The sequence below is a fragment of the Molossus molossus genome, unplaced genomic scaffold, assembly GCF_014108415.1.
Source record: "Molossus molossus isolate mMolMol1 unplaced genomic scaffold, mMolMol1.p scaffold_m16_p_8, whole genome shotgun sequence".
NCBI lineage: Eukaryota > Metazoa > Chordata > Mammalia > Chiroptera > Molossidae > Molossus > Molossus molossus.
In genome coordinates, this window is record NW_023425402.1 from 37,140,944 (window position 1) to 37,167,643 (window position 26,700).

The window sequence follows — 26,700 nt, forward strand, 5'->3', positions numbered from 1 at the left end:
TCAGCTTCTATAAGAAAGAACTTTTTGGTGGCTCCTCAATTTCAGTGTATTCCTTTTCTTAAAATACATTTTATTTTAAAAATGGCATATTCAGGTTTTCTTTAATACTTGATAAGCTACCTGTGCCTAAAACACAAGTTACTTTTATCTGAAAATATAACAAGTTTGAAAGTAACTGAACCGAAAACCCTCTAGAAAAAAGAAATATTTTGTAAATATTGTTGTCATCTTGGAAAGTCATTGTTTCCTTCATCTCCCTAATATATTATTTTTACAGGAATTTTTTTAATCTGGTAAAAAGATATATATGAACTTTGTGTTGAGTGTAAAAAAATGTATATCATATATTTTGCAAAGTATACAGATAGAACATGTACAATTGGACCATGTAAAATTGCTGAAATGTTATTGTTTCTGAAACACAATAAAGGCAATTTCATATAGTTCAACCTAATAGTTTAGCTCACTCATCAGTGGTCTATCCTCACTTTGGTAGACAGTTTGCCAATTGTGTTGGGGTGGTATGTTGACTTTTATCACATCCCCATTTTGGGTCAGAATTCTTCTTCTGGCTTTCTCTACTTCTGTGTCATTCTGTTCTGTCTCTTGTTATCTCCTAATGATCACTGGACAGGCTGGTTACTTATAGTAGTCCTTATATGCTGATCCGTTTCTTGGTTGGCAAATTGTCAGACCTCAGACCTTAAAGGTCAGAGGAAGTCCCCTCAAAACTTGATACTGAGTCCATGATACTGAATTCAGTATCATGGACACAGAATTAGTTCACTAATGTTGCTCTGTCTCTATTATCTGTCCCTATTTCTATTACTCTTGATGCTATCTAAGAGCACACAGAGAATTCTAGAAATTCATGTACCTGAGGAGACTTTTAAGGATGTCACCCTCTGATTGTCTGATGTCACTGTGCATTGCTTGGCAGGAGTTCTAAAGGCCTGCATAGAAGACTGGCTCTGGGACAAACACTGTCAGGAAATATTTTCTCCAATTTGAAAAGACATGTGCTCTCTTATGTTCATCTCAGCATTATTTCTAACAGCCAAGATATGGAAGGAACTAAAGTGTCCATCAATAGACAAATGGATAAAGAAGGAGAGTTATTACGCTAAGCAAAATAAGCCAGTCAGAGAAAGACAGGTATCATATGATCTCATTTATATGTGGAATCTAATAAACAAAATAAACTGGTGAACAAAATAGATCCAGAGACATGGAAGCTTGAAACAGACTAACAAATCTCAGAGGGAAGAGGGGAGAGGAGGTGGGAAAAGATTAACCAAAGAACGTATATGCATATATGCATAACCAAAGAACATAGACAGTAGTGTGGTGAAAGCTTGGGTCAGTGGGGAGGCGAGAACAAGGTGGAGGATGTCAGTGGGGGACAAAAAGGAGGACATCTGTAAAACTCTCAACAATAAAGATAATTTTTTAAAAGGAGGTGGTACATATATACAATAAAATATTACCCCGCCATAAAAATGATAGAAATTTTGCCCTTGTGACAACATGGATGGACCTAGAAGGTATTATCTTGAGTGAAATTAGTCAGATAGAGAAAGACAAATACTATATGATTTCACTTATATGTGGTAGCTAAAGAACAAAACAAGTTAACAAAATAGAAACAGACTCATAGATACAGAAAACAGACTGATGGTTGCCAGGTGGGAAGGAGTTGGGGAGCTGATGTTCAACTTCTTTGCAGAAATCTAGGGTAGAAACAGACAGTGTCTTAAAAGAACCAACATTTTCTACTTACTAGTGAATAAATGAATATTAAACATAGCACTTAAGTAACACAAGTTAATGAATGATTATTGAGCTGCTTCTTTGTATGGAGCCTTGGTGGGTAATACCAGTGCCTCGTAGATGTTTAATAAATTTTTCTTAAATTAAAGTCAAAGAAGTAAGAAAAGGCCTGCTCTCAAGGACTTTATAATCCTCTCACAAGAGTACCATGTGTTTGTGTAATGCTTTTATTTCATCACATACATAATCAAATCTTACCTACCCGTGGCACATATTAAAATTCTCACATTACAAATGAGGAAACCAAAGCTCAGAGGAGATAAGAGAGTTGGCCAAGAGTTCTGTATTAATTAGGGTTCTCCTAAGTAACAGAACGAATAGGAGATGTGTGTGTGTGTGTGTGTGTGTGTGTGTGTGTGTGTGTGTTAAGATTAGGGTTATGATATTATAAGAAATCAGCTCCTGTGATTATGAAGGCAAAAAGGTTTCACAGTCTGCTCCCCACAAGCTGCAGACACAGGAATGCTGACGATGTTCTTCAATCCTAAGGCCTGAGAACCAGGGGAGTTGATGGGATAAATCTCAGACCCGGGGCAGGAGAAGATGAAAGGAGATGCCCAAGTTCAAGCAGTGAGGCAGGGCAAAGGGGGTGAGTTCCTCCTTTCTATGCTTTTTATTCTATTTAGGTCCTCAGGAGATTGGATAATGCTCACCCTCATTGGGAAGGGCAATCTACCTTACTGAGTGCACCAATTCAAAGGCTACTCTCACCTGGAAATGACCTCACAGACACACTCAGGTGTAATGTTTAATCTGAGCACCCTATGGCCAGTCAAGGGGACATGTAAAATTAATCATTACAGGTTCCAAGGTAGAAAGTAGTGAAGAGAAACTAAAATCCAGGCCTTCTAATGCTTAATCCAACATTGAGTTTCATCAAACCTCCCTGACTCACTAAATTAAATGAAAAGAGTCTTGGCCGGTTTGGCTCAGCAGTTAGAGCATCAGCCTGTGGTCCAGAGAGACCTGGGTTTGGTTCCCGCTAAGGGCATGTACCTCCGTTGCAGTTTGTCCCCGGCTCTGGTTGGGTTGTGCGGGCAGCAACCACTCGATATGTTCCTTTCACGTCGATGTTTCTCTCTCTCCCTCCCACTCTATCTGAACAAAATATGGAAAAATGTCCTCAGGTGAGGATTAAATAAATAAATAAATAAATGAAAAGAAAATATCTTGGCAAACAGAAGAAAACAATACCCATTCACTTATCCACCAATGCCCCAAATGAGAAAAAGTTGTCCCACTTTCAACATGTGGCCCTCAATTAATAATTGGCTTTAGATACCTGGTTATCATAATTATATCAGATCAATAGAATTATACATTTTTTCATTCGTAAAAAGAAAATGTATGTCTAAAAAAATTTTATTCTACTCCATGGAAAGAGAAATGTTAAAACTCTGGGGTCTACAGTACTTTTTAGAGATGCTATGGATTTTTTTTTCAAGCATTTAATTTTAACGAGTTATTCTTAGATGCATTTTAAAAGTATGTATGGATATAGGCACATTCTAGCATTTGCTGTTTTATTGGAGGGTAAGAGGTTTTTTTAGAAATCTTTTAAAAGACTGAATTATTATGGAAAATCATTTTGAAATTTAAGAACAGTAAATTACTTTCTGTTTCCCAAAGCTTCGTGGAAAAGAGAGAGGCTCTGGAAAAAATGTCAAGCTCTTAAAATTTTACAGTGACGGAAAAGTTGCCTGCTACACGTTGCAGATAATAGTGCCTGGTTAACATGCCATTGCTCTTCTCTCAATGAATGTTTTCCACCATGCAGCGTTAAACAGAGAAGACAAAAATCAAATTACTCCTCTGATTGGCTGAATCAAATGACAAAATGGGCATAATAAAAACAGGAAACTGTTTTTCTCTTAGCTCTGTCAATTGCAAAGTAGTATTAAATTTAGTTATGCAAAAGAAACTTCCAAATGTGTGACATCACTTTGCCTGCATCTATTTGTCTTTTGCTTATTTTTATATTTAAAGAGACAAAAAAGTTTAGTTTTATAGACAATTTTTTCCCCATGCTTTAAAATTGCTTTGAATAAGATTCTTTACATCTGAAACAAATTCTGGAGTAAAAGTACAGCCCAGGTCAGTGGTTCAGCATTGACCCATGCACCAAGAGGTTACCGGTTTGATTCCTGGTCAGGGCACATGCCCAGGTTGTAAGCCCAATCCCCAGTGGGGGGCCTGCAGGAGGCGGCCAATCAGTGTTCTCTCTCATCGATGTTACGTTTCTATCTTTCTCTCCCTCTCTCTTCCTCTGTCTGTAAAAATCAATAAAGAAAAAAAAGTACACTCATGATGGGCATTATGGCAAGAACTTGAATATAAGGAGATACACTGAAAATCTGTCTTGGGGATGAACTGCAGATCAAGAGGATTGCAATGGTCCTGCCAGCTGTGAGTGGAAATCACATTGTTGCCCCGCAAAGGTTGGCAATCTACAGCCTATGTACCAAATCTGATTCACCACCTGTTGTTGTTTTTAATCCTCACCCTAGGATACTTTTCCATTTATCTTCAGGTAGAGCAGGAGGGGGGGGGAGAGAGAGAGAGAGAGAGAAACATTGACATGAGAGAGACACATTGACTGGTTGCCTCCCACCCAACCCTGACCAGGGCCAGGGACCAAACCACAACCAAGGTATGTGCCCTTGACCAGAATCGAACCCAAGACTCTTTGGTCCATGGGCTGATGCTCTAACCACTGAGTCAAACCAGCCAGGACACCACCTGTTTTTATAAATAAAGTTTTATTAGAAGACAGCCACACCCATTCATTTATATATTGTCTTTGGCTGCTTGTGCGCTACAACTACAATGATAAGTAGCTGCAAGAAAGGCTATATTACTCAAAAGTCTTAAATGTTTACTATCTAGTCCTTTACAGAAAAGTTTGACAATCCCTGCTGTAAATCTTTCTCCTTTCCCTTTCTTTCCTGCAACTAGCAATAATTAGTGGGCAAAGACAGCCTGGAATGTCTTATGGCAAGAAATGAAAAATAATGTTTTTCTTTACTGTGCAGGTGATACCTCTGGGTCCCTGCCAGCTTCATGTAGAAGGGCCCAGGAATCAGAAGCCTTCCTGCCACTGCTCTCTGAACAGAAGCAAAACATCAGTCTCCAGAAACCACTGACTTGCTAACTGACAGGGATGTTAGGGTTCATTTAGTGCACTCCAGTCACCTTACTGATGAGAAAACTGAGATATGCTTCCATTTTAAGAGAGAGGCTTGGTGTCCATGAAAACTGAGGATTTAGGGCCAAACACAGTGACCACTTTCAGCTGTTGCATCATTCATCACCACTTAGCATGTTCGAGTTTCAACTCTGCACCTGAAACAGTAACAACCAAATTTAAGTAAACATCTCTAAAATTTTCAGTGAAGGGAATGATATTATATTAAATTCAGCTGCATTTTGTCCCCCTCTCCCTTTTTTTGTTTCAGTTGTGTTTATATCTACATAAAATCACCAACTTCAATGCTTTGGTCACAAGAAAAAAAAAAAAAAAAGGTTAATGTCTGTCTATGTAGCAGCAGCAAAAGAAAGCAGACTCTTTTACTTACTTATCTGACCCTGAAAGTGTGTGCACAGTGTTTTAAGCTGACTGCAAATATATTTTTGGAGGCAGAAAGTACGTGCTGTCTAGTGTCTGTCTACGTCTTGCCAACTTTGCTGGTCCATAAAATAGTTCAGTGACTCCACGCAGTGTGATGCTGGCTTTGAGCTTTCTTTCAACTCAGGTCAGCAACAGCAACCAGTGCCATTGTGGGCTGATCCTGAGAGAAACATGTATCTTCCATATCCCCTGGGCAGGTACTTACATGTGTAGTAGTTTCAGAGTTTATGGTTATTACTCTCTGGAGACATCTGTCTGCTGGGTTTATTTTTTCCTGATGTTGTACCACATCATAAAGTCTACTGCCAAAAGTCCTTTAACTACTCAGGAAGATTTTGTTTTCTGCTGTTTTAGTTACTTTACTACTTTATTTCTGTAAGCCAAATAGAGTAGAGAAAACCAGTAGCAGTTCCCTACTCCCTAGTCATAGCCCTCATAGCATAACCTGGCTTCATTTGGTTAGAAGTTTTTTGCATGTTTGTTTTTTAACATATGAAAAAATATTTATTTTCACTAAGAATCAGGAATACGCAAATGAAAACTATAATGAGATATCATTACCCAAACACACCAGAATAGCCAAAATTTAAATAGACTGACAAGTACTGCTGAGAATGTAGATCAGTCATATTTTGCTGGTAAAAAATTGGTATATCCACTTTGAAAATGGTTTTCATCATCTAGTAAAGTTGAATTTATACATATCCCATGATTCAATATTCCTACAATTTTACTAACTATCCAACAGAAATGTGTGCATTTATATCTAAGAGACATGTATGAGAATTTCAAAGCAGTATTATTGTTAATAGTTAAAAACTGGAAGAAGTACAAATATCCATCAACAATAGAATGAATAAATAAATTATGGTATATTCAGCAAGCTTTAAAATTCTCATTGCATGAGAAGTGATGTGTCCCTCCTGTGTGTATGTGTAACAAAGCTGCACAGAGATTTCCCATGATGTGTGACTGCTCTCAGAAAACTTTTCAGGGAAAACCTATTTTTAAAGCAATTAGATCATATGGATTTAATCAGTTGAAAGGAACCAAATTCACAATAGAATTTTTATTATCAGATATAGTACTTTAAAATAGCTTTTTGTTTGCATGGAAGAATAACTGTAAGCCTATTTTTAGCCACTTTTACTTTTGTTCCCAATAATAATACCTAAATAAATGCACTTCAGAATTTCTATTTTTCATTTTCAGACAATGTAATGGTTATTATCATATATTCAGAGAAAATTGCAATGATTAAGTCATCATTTGTCTAATAAATTTACAACCATTTTTATGGAAAAATGATTTAGGCCAGACAGCTATTGTCAAACATCTCTTAACATATGTTTTCAACCTTTGTCATAACTCACTTTCTTGCATAAACAGACCCTTTGAAACAAAGCATGGAAAATTTAATCCACATGGGTTCATACTATCACAGCTATTAGACTGGATTACTTTCCATGGTGTCAGCACCAAAATTATCTCTTGAAAAGATATCTTTAAAAGGAACATTCACATAGATTTTTCAAATATTGTCTCTTCCTCAACCCTTTACAGATAACTTATATTTCATTCATGGCTAAAATTAGCACGTTCTTCAGATGTGGCCCCTTTCTCCCTCGGGTGGAGCAGATTGCCTGGTCCTTAGATGGCAGCCTGGGTCAGCAGTCATTCATGCTCATTGTAACGATGGATCTGTGCCTGCTCAATTTAACTCATGCCCACGAACTGACTGCAGACTAGCAGCTTCACAATGCTCCTGCCCACTTACTTAGGGCAGGCTCAAGTCGTCTCTCAGAAACTAAACTAAGGAGGGACAGCACCTTGAGTGAGGTTCAGCTCAGCAAAGCTGCGGTGTGTCAGGAAGACACCGGGACTAGTCCACGGTGAGAACGCCTCGGGGCAGGATCCAACCCAACGAGGACAGTGTCATTCACGAGGGTTTGCTTAGACACACGGTCGAATTATTTCAGCATCTCAGGCTTTGCTGAGCATTGTTTCATGTTTCAAATGTCCTGCTTGATAAGCAGAGGTATTAGATGATGAGTGGCTTTAATTCTTGGTCATAATGATTAGCCATGTTAATCAAAACTTGTCGGAATTAGGTAACAATTGTGTATCCATGTGATGCTCACGGAGCATTTTTAACTCGTGTCTATATTTATATATTTATTTGGTATGTTGAAACACAAATTTCCGAGTTTGGTGCTCCCGTTTCATTGTTCACACAGCTCTAGGAGAGAGGCAATGAGGTTTGTGAGGCTTCATGGGACAGAAAGCTGGAGCCTGAGACCACTGACGTGTGACTCGCTGACTGTGGCTGCAGGCAGGAGAAGCAGCACTCAGAAGGGTGACGTTCCGTTATTATATCACATTATTATATTACAGCATGACATTGTGCAGAAAATAGAAAGGAGACAGGCCTGCCCAGAGGGCCTCTCTGGAAGAATGGAGGAATTAATGTTCTGGTGGGGATCTTAAAAACCAGACAAAGGGGTTTGGATATGACGGCAAAGGAGAGGAAACATACATTTTAAAATAAGAAACTGGCATGATAAAAGCAGTGCTTTAGGGAGCAGGGCTGGAAGGCCTATGCGAGCTGAATTCCAAGTGCACTATTCCTTTGGTTTGATGGAGCATGGAATTTCACTTCTGAAATTCAATAAATGTCATCTTTTTAGTAAGACCTTCCCTGGCACTCTGTTCAAACTTTCAAATCCCCCAAAGTCTGCATCCCGTGCTCCTTCTCCGTGTGTGGAGTTTTCCCCTCCTTAGCAGTCCTCAATCTCCCACACTGATGTACATTGTTTATGACCCAGTCTCCTGCTAGACTGTAAATTCTGTAAAGGCACAGGTTTTTGTCTATTTTATCCACTTCTCTACTGTCAGCATCTGAAACACTGTGTCGTACACAGCAGGCCCTGAGTAATAGGTGTTGCCTGAATAAATGAATTTATTAGTACTTGTACGAGGCCTGATTCTGGTTACCAGTAAGAAAGTGGCAAATAGGGAGATGAAGTTCCTGCCCTCAAGGAGCTTACGTTCCAGCAGAGGAGACCAAAATAAACAAGAGTTCCAGATGGTACTCTTTGCTCAGAGGAAAATATAGCAGGGTAATAAGAATATAAAATCTATATCAAGAGTATAAAATATAAAAATAGAATGCTCTCCTGTTGCATGCATTGAGTATATGACAGTAGGAAAGACCATTTTTGTTTTTTTATTTTAAATTCATTATCACTAAACAGTACATACCGGTTTTCAATCTCAATTATATTTTCTGGAAAGGACACAGAAATGGAGCTTACAGAGACAAGAACCTTACTTATGGCTTTCTAAATTGCAGACCTCAGGCCCTTAAGAAATAATGTTCACGTTGCCTTGTTCTGTTCAGCAAGACTATTCATTTCCACGCAGCCAGCCACTGCCAGCACCATCTACCAGGATGAATAACCCGCTTTCTGACTGCTGTAGGAAAAAAGGGACCTTTTATTTAATTTTGATAGTCCACGATTCATTTCATTGATTTTGGACCAAGTAAGCATCTCCATAGAACTCAGACTTGTGATAGGACCCAGAGGTGGGGCAAACATGGAAAAGTCTGAACTTTCCTATCTTGAGACCACTTCTCAAGGAGGTACGATCCTTTTTCAAAAACACAAGACTGTCTAGAGACATGGAAGTAGAGAACAGACTGAAACCTCAGAGAGAAGGGGAGTAGCTGGGGAGAGATAAACCAAAAACTTTACATGCATATGGGCATAATCAATGGACATAGACAACACTGCAGTGAAGGAGGGGGGGCATGGGGGAAAAAAAGGAGAGACACCTGTAATACTTTCAACAATAGAGATTTATCAACATGTATCTGTCAGACTGAAGCAGACAGAGGACACAGAAGTCAAGAAAACAATTTTTTTATCTACTTTTTATTTTTTAATCACAGTGGACATACAATATTACATTAGTTTCAGGTGTACAACACAGTGATTAGACATTTATATAACTTGCAAAGTGATCACCTTTGTAAGTCTAGTACCCATCTGACACCTTACATAGTTATCCAGTATTACTGACTGTGTTCCCTATGCTGTACTTCACATCCCCGTGACTGTTTTTATAACTGGGAATTTGTACATTTTAGTCTCTTCCCCATTTTATCCATCCCCCAACTATCAAAAGGTTCTCTGTGTCTATGAGTTTGCTTCAAGAAAATAATTTTAGTAATAGTAAAAACAAAAGATTTACAACCCTCGACAGAGACTTATTACGAGAGCTAGAAAGTGCATCGAAAGAAACCAATCTTGTCTACCCAGACATTCTACCGAGAAATTCTCCAAAGAACTCTGATATTTACTATGCATTTTTTATTTAATTAATTTATTTTAATTACAGATGTTTCTCCTTTTTCTCCCATTGATACCCTACTCATGTTCCCATCCCTCCCAGCATTGTTGTCTATGTCCATTGGTTATGCTTATATGCATAAGTTTTTTGGTTTATCTCTTTCCGTCCCCCAACCCCCCTCCTCTGAAGTTTGTACAGAGAAAATGGAAGGCATGTAACTAAGAACACATATTTTTTTAAAGACCCACCATCTTTAAGAATAATTTCAGATGGTTTAAAGACCAGATAAACCAGAATATACCACCAAAAAAAAGTCTTTTTTTTTCCTCTTAAAAACAAAAAATGGGACAGACCGAAAAATGGCGGCGGAGTGAACGGAGCTACACAGACCGTCTCCCAGAACCAAACTGGAATTACAACTATAACACAGACAAATCGACGGGAAAAACCAACAGAAAAGCAGCTTGCGAGGACCATACAACGAGGGACACTGACTCCATCCCGGTAGGCTTGCGAAGGCGCGAGACGGGGCTGGGAGCGCACGGTCGGCAGCTCGGCAGCGGCCTTAGCTATAAGCGGCGCCCGCGGGTTACACTCCCAGGCGGCCCCGCAGCGCAGCCGGGACAGAGGCTGAAACAGCCACAGCCACTCACCTTGGGCTCCGGCAGAGGGAGGGCAGACTGGACTGGAACTGTGTCAGGACACTCGGGGTTTGGAGGGCTCTCGGAGCTTTGGCTGAGTGCAGCCACTCAGGACGGTGGCCACATTGCTTCTTCCCAGGGCTCTGAGAGAGGCAGCAGCCCCTCCCTCGGAGATCCAACCCCACCCTGTGGGCCATTGAAGTGCTAATTGAGGCTCACTAACAACCAGCATCTGCCCCACCCTCGTGAAAGCCCCTTGGCTGAGCACCAGAGGGAGTTTTTCAATCAACTGACAACCCAAAACTCATCAATTAACCTAGACTGCTAGCTTCCAGGCAAAAAGCTAGAGGATAACAGTACGTTTCCTGGGCTGGCAACTTTAACCAGGAAAGTAAGACTTGACAGTGGTGTTCAACGCGGGTCCTCCCTCGCTCATCTAAACACAGGAGAGGGAGCCACAAACAGCAGAACACCAACACCCACAGGGAGAACTTGACAGGCTCCAAAGCCCAGAGTGATAGCTAAAATGGTGAAACACAGAAACAGAAGCCAAATGAAAGAGCAAACCACCTCCACCGAAGATGAGATCAATGTGGAGCAATTAGGCATGTTAACAGAGCTAGAATTCAGAGCCATGATCTTGAGGAAGCTGAACAGCATGAGTAAGGACATAGAGACACTGAAAATAAGCCAAATGGAAATTAAAAACCAACAAGAAGAGATAAAAAATGACATATCCGAAATGAAAAACACATTGGAAGGTTTAAAAAGCAGAGTAGGGGAAGCTGAGGACCGGATCAGCGAATTAGAAGACAGGGTAGAAAAAATCAACCAATCAGAAAAACAAAAGGAAAAAACTATTAAAAAACAGGAAGACAGCTTAAGAGAACTATGGGACAACTGGAAACGTAATAATATTCGCATCATAGGAGTCCCCGAAGAAGAAGAAAAGGAGCAAGGGATAGAGAATATATTCAAAAAAATAGTGAGAGAAAACTTCCCTAATTTGGTGAAGGAAGAAGGCATTCAAGTTCAAGAAGCACAGAGAGTCCCAAGTAAGAAGAACCCAAACAGGCCCACACCAAGACACATAGTAATTAAAATGCCACAAATTAAAGACAAAGAGAGAATCCTAAAAGCAGCAAGAGATAAGCAACAGGTTACCTACAAAGGGAACCCCATAAGGCTCTCAGCTGACTTCTCACAAGAAACACTACAGGCCAGAAGGGACTGGCATGAAGTAATCAAAGTCATGAAAAACAAGAATCTGAATCCAAGACTACTCTACCCAGCAAGGCTATCATTCAAAATAGAAGATCAAATAAAGAGCTTCCCAGACAAAAAAAAGCTAAGGGAATACATTAGCACCAAACCAGCACTGCAAGAAATGTTAAAAGGACTGCTGTAATTAGCAGTAGAAATGGGAACAAAAATAGAACCACACTAAACAAAAATGGCAATAAATAAGTACATATCAATAATCACCTTAAACGTAAATGGACTGAATGCTCCCATAAAGAGACACAGAGTAGCTGATTGGATAAGAAAGCATGACTCATCTATATGTTGTTTACAAGAGACCCATCTCTCAACAAAAGACTCACATAGGTTGAAAGTGAAGGGATGGAAAAAAATTTTCCAAGCAAATGGAAAGCAAAAAAAAGCTGGGGTAGCAATTCTCATATCTGATAAAATAGATTTCAAAATGAAGACCATAACTAGAGACAAAGACGGCCACTACATAATATTGAAAGGATCTATCCAACAGGAAGATATAACCTTGATAAACATATATGCACCCAATATAGGAGCACCAAAATATATTAAAAATCTTCTGGAGGACTTCCAAGGAGAAATCGACAACAATACAATCATAGCTGGGGACTTCAACACCCCGTTGACAGCACTGGATAGATCCTCTAGGCAAAAAATTAGCAAGGAAACAGAGACTCTAAATGAAGCACTAGACCAAATGGATTTAATAGATATCTACAGAGAATTACACCCCAAAACTACAGAATACACATTCTTCTCAAGTGCACATGGGACATTCTCAAAGATAGACCACATGATAGGACACAAACTAAATCTCTACAAGTTCAAGAAGATTGAAATCATATCAAGCATCTTCTCAGATCACAATGGCATGAAACTAGAAATCAACTGCAACAAGAACATGCAAAGACATTTCAACACATGGAGGCTAAATAGCATGTTATTAAACAATGAATGGGTCACCGAGGAGATCAAGGAAGAAATCAAAAACTTCCTGGAAACCAATGAAAATGAACACACAACAACACAAAATCTATGGGATGCAGCGAAAGCAGTTCTGAGAGGGAAGTTCATAGCACTACAGGCCTACCTCAAAAAACAAGAAAAATTTCTAATTGACTGTCTAACCTCACAACTTAAAGAATTAGAAAGCAAACAAAAAGAAAACCCCAGAGCAAGTAGAAGGAAGGAAATAGTAAAGATCAGAGCAGAAATAAATGACATAGAGACCAAAAAAACAATTCAAAGGATCAATGAAACAAAGAGCTGGTTTTTCGAAAAGATAAACAAGATTGATGGACCCTTAGCTAGACTCACCAAGAAACAAAGAGAGAGAACCCAAATACACAAAATCAGAAATGAAAGAGGAGAAGTAACAACCAACACCACGGAAATACAAAAGATCGTTAACAACTACTATGAACAACTATATGGCAACAAATTCGACAATCTCAGCGAAATGGACAAATTTCTAGAAACACACAGTCTCCCAAAACTATTCCCGGAAGAGATAGAAAACTTGAACAGACCAATAACAACTAAGGAAATTGAAGAGGTAATCAAGACTCTCCCAGCAAACAAAAGCCCAGGCCCAGATGGTTTCACGGGGGAGTTTTACCGAACATTCAAAAAAGAACTAACACCCATTCTCCTCAAACTATTTCAAAAAATTCAAGAAGAAGGAAGACTTCCAAACACGTTCTATGAGGCCAGCATAATTCTAATTCCAAAACCAGAAAAAGACACTACGAAGAAAGAAAACTACAGGCCAATATCCCTGATGAACATAGATGCCAAAATCCTGAACAAAATACTAGCAAATCGGATCCAGAAATACATCAAAAAAATTATTCACCATGACCAAGTGGGATTCATTCCAGGGATGCAAGGCTGGTACAATATTCGCAAATCAATAAACGTGATACACCACATAAACAAAATGAAGAATAAAAACCACATGATCATATCAATAGATGCTGAAAAAGCATTCGACAAAATCCAGCATCCATTTCTGATAAAAACGCTCAGCAATGTAGGAATAGAGGGATCATATCTCGACATAATAAAGGCCATATATGAAAGACCTACAGCCAACATCATACTCAATGGACAGAAACTAAAAACATTTCCATTAAGAACAGGAACAAGACAGGGATGTCCACTTTCGCCACTCTTGTTTAACATTGTACTGGAAGTCTTAGCCACAGCAATCAGACATGAAGAAAAAATAAAAGGGATCCAAATTGGAAAGGAGGAAGTGAAACTGTCATTATTTGCAGATGACATGATATTGTACATAGAAAACCCTAAAGACTCCATCAAAAATCTATTAGACTTAATAAATGAATTTGGCAAAGTAGCAGGATACAAAATTAACGTCAAGAAATCGACGGCATTCTTGTACATCAATGATGAACTCACAGAAAGAGAAACTGAAAAAACAATCCCATTTACCATCGCTCCAAAAAAATTACGATACCTAGGAATAAACTTAACCAAAGAAGTAAAGGACCTATTTGCAGAAAACTACAGGTCATTGAAAAAAGAAATAGAGGAAGATATAAAAAAGTGGAAGAACATACCCTGTTCATGGATTGGAAGAATTAACATAATTAAAATGTCCATACTACCCAAAGCAATCTATAGATTCAATGCAATCCCCATCAAAATACCAACGACATATTTCATAGAACTAGAACAAATACTTCAAAAGTTCATATGGAACCAAAAAAGACCCCGAATAGCCACAGCAATCTTGAAAAAGAAGAACAAAGTTGGAGGGATCACATTACCAGATATCAGGTTATACTACAAAGCGACTGTAACCAAAACAGCCTGGTACTGGCACAAGAACAGGCATATAGACCAGTGGAACAGAACTGAAAACCCAGAAATGGACCCAAGGCAATACGCTCAATTAATATTTGACAAAGGTGGCAAGAGCATACAGTGGAGTAAAGACAGCCTCTTTAATAAATGGTGTTGGGAAAATTGGACAGCTACATGCAAAAAAATGAAACTCGACCATCAACTTACACCATACACAAAAATAAACTCAAAATGGATAAAAGACTTAAATGTGACCCGTGAATCCATAAAAATTCTAGAAGAAAATGTAGGCAACAAAATTTCGGACATCATACGGAGCAGAATTTTCACTGATACATCACCTAAGGCAACAGAAATAAAGGAGAAAATGAACACATGGGACTACATCAAACTAAAAAGCTTCTGCACAGCAAAAGAAACGATCATCAAAATGGAAAGGCAACCCACTGTATGGGAGAACATCATTGCCAATGATGTATCAGATAAGGGGTTAATTTCCAATATATACAGAGAGCTCACACAACTCCACAAAAGGAAGACAAAGAACCCAATTAAAAAATGGGCAGAGGAGCTGAATAGACACCTCTCCAAACAGGACATACAAATGGCCAAGAGACATATGAAGAAATGCTCAACATCACTAATCATCCGAGAGATGCAAATTAAAACAACAATGAGGTATCACCTCACACCTGTCAGAATGGCCGCCATCAACAAATCATCAAACAACAAGTGTTGGCGAGGGTGTGGAGAAAAGGGAACTCTAATACACTGCTGGTGGGAATGCAGACTGGTGCAGCCGCTATGGAAAACAATATGGTGCTACCTCAAAAAATTAAAAATTGAACTTCCATTTGACCCAGTGATCCCACTGCTGGGAATATACCCTAAGAAGCCTGAAACACCAATCAGGAAGAATATATGTACCCCCATGTTCATAGCAGCACTATTTACAATAGCTAAGATCTGGAAACAGCCCAAGTGTCCACCAGTAGACGAATGGATCAAAAAGCTGTGGTACATATACACAATGGAGTACTATGCAGCGGTAAGAAAGAAAGATCTCTTATCCTTTGAGACGACATGGAGGGACCTGGAAAGTATTATCCTAAGTGAAAGAAGCCAAGCAGAAAAAGACAAATACCACATGATCTCACTTATATACGGAATATAATGAACATAACAGTCTGAGGAATACAGTAGACCCAGACACATGGAAGTAGGGCACAGACTGACATCCCTCAGAAGAGGGGATGGGGGGTGGGGGGGTGGGAAGAGATAAACCACAGAACTTATATGCATGTATGCATGACCAATGGACATGGACAACTAAGCCGGGGACAGGGTGGAGGGGGTGGGGTGGGGGGTGCCAATGGGGTAAAAAGGTAAAATATCTGTAACAAAAAAATAAATAAAAATTCATAAAAAAAAAAAAAAAAAAAAAAAAAAAAAAAAAAAAACAAAAAATGGGAATAGAGAAGATATAGTCCTACTATTGGGGAAAAGTATTATTACAATAACACAGAGAAAGCAGAGCTATTCAAATCTTAACCTATTGCTTTTTTTTCCATCAAAAAGCATGATTCAAGCAACAAAAAATTTTTCTGTATCTATGAGTCTGTTTCTGTTCTGTTTACTCATTTTGTTTGTAAATTCAATTGTTGATAGATATGTATTAATTGCCATTTTATTGTTCATATTTTTGTTTTTCTTCTCCTTCAAGAAGACCCTTCAACATTTCATATAATACTAGTTTGGTGGTGATGAACTCCTTTAGCTTTTTCTTGTCTAGAAAACTCTTGATATGTCCATCAATTCTAAATGATAGCTTTGCAGGATAGAGTAATCTTGGTTGTAGGTCATTGCTTTTCATCACCTTAAATATCTTTTGCCACTCCTTTCTGGCATGCAAAGTTGTTGCTTGCCAAATGGATGGGAGCTGGGGGATAAAAAAGATAAAGGAAATAAGAAGTACAAATTGGTTGTTAGACTGATGAACTTCAAAGGGAAGCAGGGAGGGAGGGCGGGATGAGATAAACCAAAGAACTTCTATGCATATATGCATAACCAATGGACACTGACAATAGTGTGGGGAAGGCAGGAGGAGGGTGGGATTGGGGAGGAGAGGATTAGTGGGGGGATTAAGGGGGGAACATCTGTAATACATTCAACAATAAAGATGACTTTTTTAAAAAAAACATGATTCCAAAAAAGGTCATGATTATGATTTCCAAACCAAAAAGAATGTTGTTGTTGTTGTTTTTTTAATGTGGTGCAGAACCCTGGCCTGTTTGGCTCAGCAGTTAGAGTGTTGGCCCCCAGACCAAAGAGTCATGAGTTCAATTCTCAGTCAAGGGCACATACCAGGGTTGCAGGCTTAATCCCTGTTCCCAGTTGGGATCATGCAAGAGGCAACTAATCGATGTGTCTCTCTCACATCAATGTTTTTCTCTCGCATCTATGTCTCTCTGTCTCTCTCTCTCTCTCTCTCCCCCTTATCTCTCCCTCCCTCCCTTCTACTCTATCTAAAAATCAATGGAAAAATATCCTCAGGTGAGGACTATCAACTAAATTAATAAATAAATAAAATGTGGTTAAGAGAAAATAAAATTATATAATAATCAAATTTTTAGTCATTTTTAATGAGTTAATGTTGCTGGATCTATATTTATTAGGTTATAAGGCATCAAAGGATTCATGGATAAAATTAAAAAACTTTTAATAAACTTTAATAAATCTTGAAAAAGGCAATTGGTGCCATATGACCAGACAGAAGAAAATATTCTGAGTGCCAAAAAGGGACTCTGGACTTTGTATAGTGATAATCTCAGTAACAACTAGAAATATTCTAGATAGAACAGTCAGCAAATGCTTTCTAATAAATTCAAAAGAGTGGCTATGATTTCTAGAAAGCAACACAAATTCACAAGAGCAAGAAACACTAAACTATGCTTATTTTCTATTTCGATAGGTTTGCCAGTTTGCTATGCCAGAGGAATAGAGTAGATAAAATATCTCCATTTCAGAAAAGCACTGAAAAGTGTTTTATAATATCCTTGAGGAAATGGAAGAGAAATTCAAGCCGGATGATAGGACTCCTGGGACGATTCTTAGAGAGAAGTCTCCAGAGACCAGTCAAAGGGTTTGTAAGAAATCTCTGAAGACAAGTGTGGGACATTTGGAAATTCTTGGAGCAAGGAGTTTGTAGCTCATGGTAGGAATAAATGAATCAAAATTAATGTAATACAAAGTAAAAATGATCAATGTAAAACACTTTTCAGAAATTCAAGTGAGAAATCTATTAGGTTTAGTTTACATTAGGTCGAATTTGAGTCAATGGTATCCCTTGCTTCTTTAAAATGAATGTACCTTCAAGCTGCACTAATCCTCCCATTCCAAGTGAAGAGTAGTGATCGCCAAAACCACATCTTTACATTTTCATATTTAGTCAAGTATGTCCCAAATATTCTGTATCATCCAGAAAGGACTTGAGTCTGCTGACAATATACATATGGATAAAAATAAGCAAAGGTCTGTCTTCCCACTAAACTGAAAGCCCCATCAGGCACAGACCATGCCTAAGTCCCCAATACCTGTACATGTTTGTGACTGAAATAACATAGTGAAGGTGAGGTAATGACAGGATGATATAAAGAAGTCAGGTCTGAAGTTGATCCATTAATATGTATCTCAGGACGATCTGTGCCATTTTTTTTTAAATCCTCATCCAAGGCTATTGTTTTTGCATAGAGCAAGAGGGAGAGAGAAACATCGATGTGAGAGAGACACATCAACTGGTTGCCACCCACACGACCCCAACGGGGGGAGGGACAAACTGCAACCAATGTACGTGCCCTTAGCAGGACCCAAACCCAGGTCTCCCCAGTCCACGGACCAACGCTCCAACCACTGAGCCAAACCAGCCAGGGCAGATCTGTGCCATTATTAACATGGGTCACAAATGCACCTTTAAGCTTCCTAGCAGCCAAGGCAAGCAGACAAATGTAAAAGATCCCTGTCTCCATAAAGTGAAACCCCACCATTTTTTCCAGATGGTGTTTTGGTTTGATGGATCATGGAATTTCACTTACTTCAAGACATTTATTTCAGATATTTCTTACAAAATAACTGGGGCTCATCTCTAGAGATTTTCATCAGGTACAGATCCTCCCAGAATCATATTATCCCCCTTGAATTTCTTCTTCTTTTCCTCAAAAATGCTATAAAACACTTTCCAGTGCTTTGCTGAAATCAAGACATTTTATCTATTCTATTTCCCTAATATAACAAGCTGGTAAACCTGTCGAAGCCAGCATAGTTTCTTGATGTTGGTGAACTTTTATTTCCTTCTAGAAATCATGGTTGTTCTTTTAAATTTACCACAAATTATTTGCTTAATATCATATCTGGAATATTTCTAGACGTTGTAATTGAGCTTATCAATGTACAAAGTCTAGAGTTCTCTACTCTTTGTTTTGAGATGCAGAATATTTTCCTCTCTCTGGTCATTTGGCACTTGTTACATTTTTCAAGATTTATTGACGATTATTTATAAAAGTTCTTCAGTTTCATCCACCAATGTTTTGATGCTTTAAAACATAAATCTAGACATAGCAATGTGACTCATTTATTTTTTTCTTTTCTTTTTTTTTTTTTATTGATTTTTAGAGAGAGAGGAAGGAGAAAGAGATGGAAACACTGATGAGAGAGAACATCGATTGGCCACCTTCTGCATGCCCCCCACTGGGGGTTTGGCTCACAATCTGGGCATGTGCCCTGACCGGGTACATGGGTCAATGCTCAATCACTGAGCCACACCAGCAGGACTGCAACATGACTAATTTAAAAGTGGCCAATAATTTGCCCATTGTGTGGCAAAAAGATCTTGAGAGAAATTTCTCACATGATACCTCATTGAGAAAATACAATGTGAAGTACGGAGAAACTCTTAAAATACAGTAAATTGATTAAATGCTTTTTATTCCTCAAGAAAATAGCAAAAAATCAAACACAATTTAGTAAAAATGTCCCATGAGTTATCAAGGTGATGAGGTCCAAGGCCCCAGGTTGTCAATGGCCAGGTTTGCTCCAGGGCCTGTGGTGTGGTGGGAAAAACACAGGAAAATAAGCAAATGAATACCTTCAAGGGAGTGCTCTTTGAAACCAAACTTTTGCTAATAGCTAGGCAGTGGAATGTTTCAATTTAGATTCCCTGGCAAGAATCGACAGTGCAGATATTTTATGTTCGTGACCCAATACTAAATCTTTTGCTTAGACTGAACGATAATGATAGGCCTGCGTCAAACTTTGAGGGATGCAGGAACAAACTGGGTATATCTAAATAACAGTGACAAGGAGAGTGACAAATCTGGACATTGTTCCATATGCAAAGAAGACAAAGAAATTGGCTTGATAGATTTAATCTGAAGACTGACGGGGAAGTCATGATAAACCCAAATATCTGAAGAGCTAACATACGGAGGAGGGAGCACATGTCCTCGGTAGTCCAGAGCCTGAATGCAAACCAGTGAGTCATGGGCCTGAATAAGCAGACTTGACTCGGGGGAAAATAGTCTTCCAACAGTCAAGCCATCTATAACAGGATTGTGCTGCCTGAAGTCCTGGGAGGGTTCTGGATGCTGGGAGGGTTTAAGGAGAACCATCTGCACAACACTCTATCAGTGATGTGTTAAAACTAACCTCTGCCTGGAGAGGAGCTCAGTCAGAAATCCTTCTAGCCACAGGATTCTCTGATCCTGGGGTGAGAGTCCAGCAGAGTGTGCTCTCCGCCTGTGTTAGAGTCCAGGGGCTGCTCGGAGGAAGGATCGTAAACTACTGTGCATTCCCTTGCCTTGTCCTAGCTCATTTACATCAACCATGGTCCTCTACAGAAACACACTGTGGGAGCAGAAACTGCCCTCTCCCATTTCCTCTAATGCCACACACATGAACAGTACATGTCATTTTTTAAAAAAACTGTCCGCTAATGACACGACTTCATAGAGATAGTGTTTATTGATTGAAGTCCTTGGTAATACTTAGGGTATATTGAACTTGAAAAGAAGAATTGTGCTGTGTTTTTAATCAAATATTCTAAATCACCTTTACAGACACCAAAAATGTTATATTTAATTTTTATTGTTATGCAATGGAAGCAGGCATGCTGTGGATAGACATCAGGTGCAAAGCCCGTCTTGTATGGAAAAATTATGCAGAAGGATGTTTTGGAAAGTGCCAGGTTTAGAAAGAAAGGTAAATTTGGGATGCTGGAAATAAAAAATGGTTATTCCTCTGATGGTAAGGTTTTCATTTCATTAGGCAGCATGATCTCTAGGACAGTGTCATGTCAGCCAGCAGGTCATCTAGAGTCACTAATGCATGTGTACTCCAGCATCATAACTCATGAAGCACTTGCCAGGATTTCCATCAAATTGCACTGAAATACACACTTTATCAAAGCAATGCTTTAAAATGTATAAAATGTCAGAGGCAGAGTAGAATTTTCTTTGGAAGTTATTTCTGAAATTATTTCCTTAAAAATCTCTGTAACTTCTTTTTGTTTTTGTTTATTAATCCTTACTCAAGAATATCATTCCATTGAGTTTTTAGACATAGTGTAAGGGAGGGAGGGAGAGAGACAGAGAGAAACATCGATATGAGAGAGACACATTGATTGGTTGCCTCCCACAGGACCCCTACCAGGGCTGGGATCAAACCTGCAACCCAGGTATGTGCCCTTGACTGGGAATCAAACTCATGACCCTTTGGTCCATGGGCTGACACTCTAATCATTGAGCCAAACCAGCCAGAGCTATAACTACTTCATAATAGCATTTTTAAATTTTAATCCCAAGATTTCATTTCTTTTAAGATATTTAAAATCTCTCCTCTTCCAAAGCTTTCTTGGTGGTTCACTCACACAGACAGTTATGCCATGGAAAGCTGACAGTCCAGCAAAATACTTGCAGACAGAAAAAATAAAATAAAATAAAAAATACTTGCAGAGAGCACCTTCTCGGTGGAAATATGTGGTTGTTTTGGTCCACAAAGCCCATGCTGTTAATTTGCCTGCTTCCCTGAGCCGACTTTATTGAGATGTCTACTCTAAACACCAGCTCTTCTTTCCTTAGTGCATTATTCACAATTGCTTGTGAGTGGCTGGGAGTTGTGTTCCTGTGCATGACACTGTGTAACTTGCATGGTTCGTTTGACGAAACATCAGCTGAGCTTTTCCAAATGCTTTGTTTTCATATCATTTTAATTCTTGCTAAATGAACCCAGGCTTGAAGCTCAAGCTTTGGCTGTTGGACATTATCTGTCCCACAAGCACCATGATATTTTCAAGTAAAGCTTTTTCATCAAATTAAATCTGACAAATTGATTCTTAATTAACCCTCAAGAAAAGTTGGTGCTAGTTTTCTAGAGTACACTTAGAGGCCTTTGAACTGATAATATTTTTAATCATAAATGCCCTTCTCCTCCTCTTACAATAATCAGTGCTTTCTAAAGAAGAATTTTGGTCAAAAGGTCTGCATCAAAGAGAATTTCTTCAAAGACAAAATAGCAGTGATTACTTCAGGCAAAATAAAGGCCAGTGGCTGTTACAAAATAATTTTGAAGGAATATGGAACTGGTGATACCTTGGGATTAATGTATGAAAGACAAAATATCCATATTTTTTCAAATGTATCTTAAAACTTACCTGAGTACATTGGTAACCCGTGCCAAAATGAGCCATTTTCCAGCTCTAAGTCTGTCTTTCTAATCCTCCAGCACGAGCATCTGAAAGTCTGTGTGCCATGAACACATCTGTGGTCTGATGAAGCCTCAGAACAATGTTTTAAAATGCATAAAATACATGTGAATACAAAAGAAAAAGATTATGTTGAAATGCTATTATTAAAATGTTACATAAGTTTCTGATATAGTAATATACATGATTCTTTATTAATATATCTTAAAAAAAAAAAAAAACTTGAAGTGGGTCTAATGACTACCATAATCCTGGAATAGTGATGAGCAAAATCAGTATTCAAGATGAAACAATTATGGTTTTATCTAAAATTTTAAAGTGGGATATGAAAATATCTGTGATTCCTATGAATGGGAAGTTGTAAGTACCATTAATACCTTCATGGTCTGTTGCCATGGTAAATGGCAAATGAAATTGCAATTTTTTTCCCACCTACGTGCACAGCCCCGCTAAAATATCCCCAGACCCCTTGGAGACGCCTGGGCCCTGATTAGGATAGCCTGCATCCAGTGACTCTTGCCCCTACTCCACTTTTATTCAACCAGTAGAGAGGTGGAGTGGGGAAGTGGTCAGCTGTCAGCATGCACATGTGTGCATGGGACCCTCAGGAGCAAAGATGTCAGCAGAGCCACACTCAAACCCCAGCCGGTGAGCCTGACGTCTGAACACTGTGACCTCAGAGGGGTCGTTCTGTTGTGTCAGTTCAGTGCTTTTCCAGCCAGAGTCTTTCTCTGGCAATGCTACCAATAGCCAATTCATAGCCAATGCGTTCTTTGTTCTCCAAGATACCATTTTCTAAGATCAGGAAATGTGCCCCAAATATTCTTTATGCTTATTTACCGGAACCTTTCATGTTTGATCTGCTCTTCCCTATGGATAGTATGTTCTATATATTCACTTTCTCTAGGAAGAAGGTACTTTCACATCTCCAACCAGACTTTGTGCCCAAGATTTAGATCCACAGTCTATGTGGTTGCCTAAAATTAGATGTATCCTCTTCTCCAAATCTGTTTTTCCTCCTGACTTTCCTGATATTTATCCTCCTGACTTGTTAGGAGCATCACCAATAACTAGTTATTGAGACTTCAGACTTTCCAACTACCATACCTCCTTCCCAAACATTAATCCCCAATCTAATCATTACGAAAGGCAGGGAGTTTCTATATTTACAGCATCCCTCCAGTCTGTCTCTCTATTCCATTCTCATTTCCACCAGTTACTTTACCACCTAACCTAGATCATTATTACTCTTGCCCCTCCTAACCAACTATTCAAATACATCTTAACATACACTGCTGTCAACTTGATTTGACCAGAGAGCAACTCTGAGGACCTAAAACCAGACCCTGCTATACAAGCTTCTCCCCGGATCAAGTCCCCAGGCTCCCAATTCAGCTACCTGTTTGACCCTGTGCCGCAGTCAAACTCGGTAACTTTTTGTTCCATAAAACAGCAAGAAAATATTTTACCCCGTTTATTTTCTGGTTTGTTGCCTTTCTTACATTGTACCCTCCTTCTGGAATGTGTTTCTCCAGAAACTCGTCTAGTTGAAACCCTACCCTTCCTTCAAAGAGAATCTCAAGCACCACCCATTTTTGTTGACTTTTTTGGTGTGTTTCCACCATTCCCAATTTGATGGAATAGAACCCTCCCCACTTCATCCTCTAAAGCATTTTTCTTAGGACTTATCTGCCTCAATCCTTCATTATGATCCATTATGTTCACCTCACCCATTGTACTAGATTTTAAATTCCTTAGGGGAAGGGGCTGCTTTAGTCCATCCTTGTACCTCGGTAGTGCTCGGCACAGTGTCCTTCACGATGGGTACTCTGTGCATGTTTTCAGTTGAACTGAAATGATTCCTCTATAGAAAATGAATTTGCAGGAATGAACAACCTGAAAATTTCCATGTACTGACAAAGGAGAAGCTAGCCAGCAAGTGTTCACTAACTCAAATCTATTGATTAACTAGTGAATTTTAGTGACACTGTGCTTGCACCTGGCCTTAACCCACAGTCTCATGAACTCGTCATTCCAGCCATTGTGCAACCTAACTCCTGCTGGGCCCTCAGGGCTGAGTTTGGTCAATACTTTCCTAACCCCAAGTCTGGCTTCATGGGCACACCACCTGCGCAGTCCCAGGGAGCCAACACTTAGAAGGGTGCCATGCTTGGTGTCATGTTCTGCTGTCACCATCTTGAAATTCTTTAAATTTTTTAACAAAGGTCCCTACATTTTTCCCTTTGCACTTGCCTCTGTAAATTAAGTGTAATCAGTCCTGCCTAACCTGTCCTCTCCTGTGTGCTTCTGCCATCCTCTCCTGTGTGCTTCTGCCACCCTTTGTTTTTATTTTTTCTGTCTTTACAATCATCACTCAGAATCCTAATTTTCTGTTTAGTACTTTGTGTGCCTCAACAGACCCTAAATTCTGAAGGAAAAAAAGTGAATCCTATTTATTGGTATGAAAAGTATGATGAATACTTATTAACACAGTGTGCTAGATGTTTTTCACTAGTGGACCCTTCCCCTTAGAGACTTCTATTTAGAATGATAACTTCCTCCCTCTCAGTTTGAAGAGATAGATAAGTATCCCCAAAAGCCTTGCCGAGCCCACAGTGTTATCGCCACTCTCATCCATGAGTGCTCATCCCACAATACTGACACGACAGACAGCCAGGACAGACAGTACCAATGTTGCTACACAACATTGAATGAGTTACAAAATGTCCTAAATTCTCAGTTTCCATATCTGTAAAATGGGAATAATGATATTTCTATTCCATAAACCTGTGAAGATAATGTGGGTAATATACGTGATGGGGGCTTAGACCCGTGTACAGCTTGGAGAAAACCCTCTGTGAATGTTGGCAATTATTTTCAGCACATAGAATATAAGCAGTTATGAACTTCCACTCTGGTTCTGTGTTGGGAGAGAAATAAAGTGATACGGAATATATACTATTAGTTAGGAGTCAGGAAACTTTTTCTCTAAAGGGCCAGAAAGTAAATATTTTCATCTTGTGCACCATGCTGTCTCTGTCACACTACTCAGCTGTAGCATGAAAGTAGCCATAGAAAATAAGTAAACAAATGGGTGTGGCTGTGTGCTAATAAAACTTTATTTATAAAAACAGGCATCGGAGGCCAGACTTGTTCCCAAAACCATAATTTGCCAATCCCTGGCTATAGGCCTTTGGGAGCTCCCAGTCAAGTGCAGTAGAAAGACTTCTAAGACTTGTCAGGACGAGCCAGGGGGTAAGGTAGGGGGCTAACTTTACTAAAGAACATGGAAACTAATATTTTCAGGGAGACTATTATATGAACTTCTCAGAGATGAGTAAAAGAAAAACATATGACCTAGAACAAATAGCTTGGGTATCATTGTTTGGGTGTTTTGTTTTGTTTGTATCTTGCTTTTTAGGATCAATAACTTCAACTGTAAAACAGAGCCTTCCCTTTAGACATTTCCTTGGGAATTCAGCTTTCCCTCGGGACCCCAGACGTTCCATATTTCTAGCAATAAAAATCTCTACAGGTTGATTGGTGGAAAAGTGTGCCCCTGATTTCTGCTCCCTGTCACTGTGTATCACTGTGTATAGACAGATAAAGTGGAGGGCTCCTTTCTCTAGTAATTTGACTATAAGGAAAGGAAAAGCACGTGGGTATCGGAGGAAATCATTTCCTTCCTTTTTTATTCTTCTTCTTATTATAAAGAAATAACAAACAAGAATCTATGAGCAATATTGTACTCTGAAAATGAGCCAGGGGCTTCATAACAAGCCCTTAGAACAGTTGACAGGACACCAGAGCAGCTCAATGTGAGGCAGAATTGGCTTCTTTGAATGGAGAGTGGCTGCCCTCAGGATAGAAGAGCGAGAACACCCTGTCTGCACCTTGCTCAGGACCCCTGCTTGGGAAAGGCATTTATGGGAAATTCTCACAGATTCTCAGATGCGGACATTTAGATACAGCATGCAACACACACACACACACAGGCTTCTCCTCACCAACATAGCTGCAAAGGACCCCATCTGCACCCTACAACATGTTGTATTTTGTGATTGAAAATGGCTTGTCCCTTCCAGGGCTTTCGTGACTTAATCAATGCCAATTCAAATGGATCTGGTGCTTTATTCATTAGAAAGAAGAGATTAAATCTGTTGTGGTAAGGCAAAGTTCTCATCGGGTTTCTCTTTTTTGTTGATTTACAGCTTTCTCCTTGTCTTTGGTTGCCTGATTCTGTCAGTGTTTTCCACCATCCCTGAGCACACAAAATTGGCCTCAAGCTGCCTCTTGATTCTGGTAAGTGAAACCTATGAACAAAAATGTACATAAAGTGTATGTAATATAAGAACAGTTGATAATATTTATGCAATGCATTTCATCTCATA

General features: G+C 39.1%; 1 protein-coding gene across 5 annotated transcripts in view; it reads left to right on the top strand.

Moving 5' to 3' along the window:
- Positions 1-26,700, top strand: part of KCNQ5 (potassium voltage-gated channel subfamily Q member 5) — a 541,294-nt gene that overhangs the window by 317,590 nt on the left and 197,004 nt on the right. For all 5 annotated transcript variants that reach the window (XM_036248151.1, XM_036248152.1, XM_036248153.1 and 2 more), the window contains exon 2: positions 26,521-26,611. In XM_036248151.1, the coding sequence (XP_036104044.1) occupies positions 26,521-26,611 (91 nt within the window). The remainder of the gene's footprint in view (positions 1-26,520; positions 26,612-26,700) is intronic.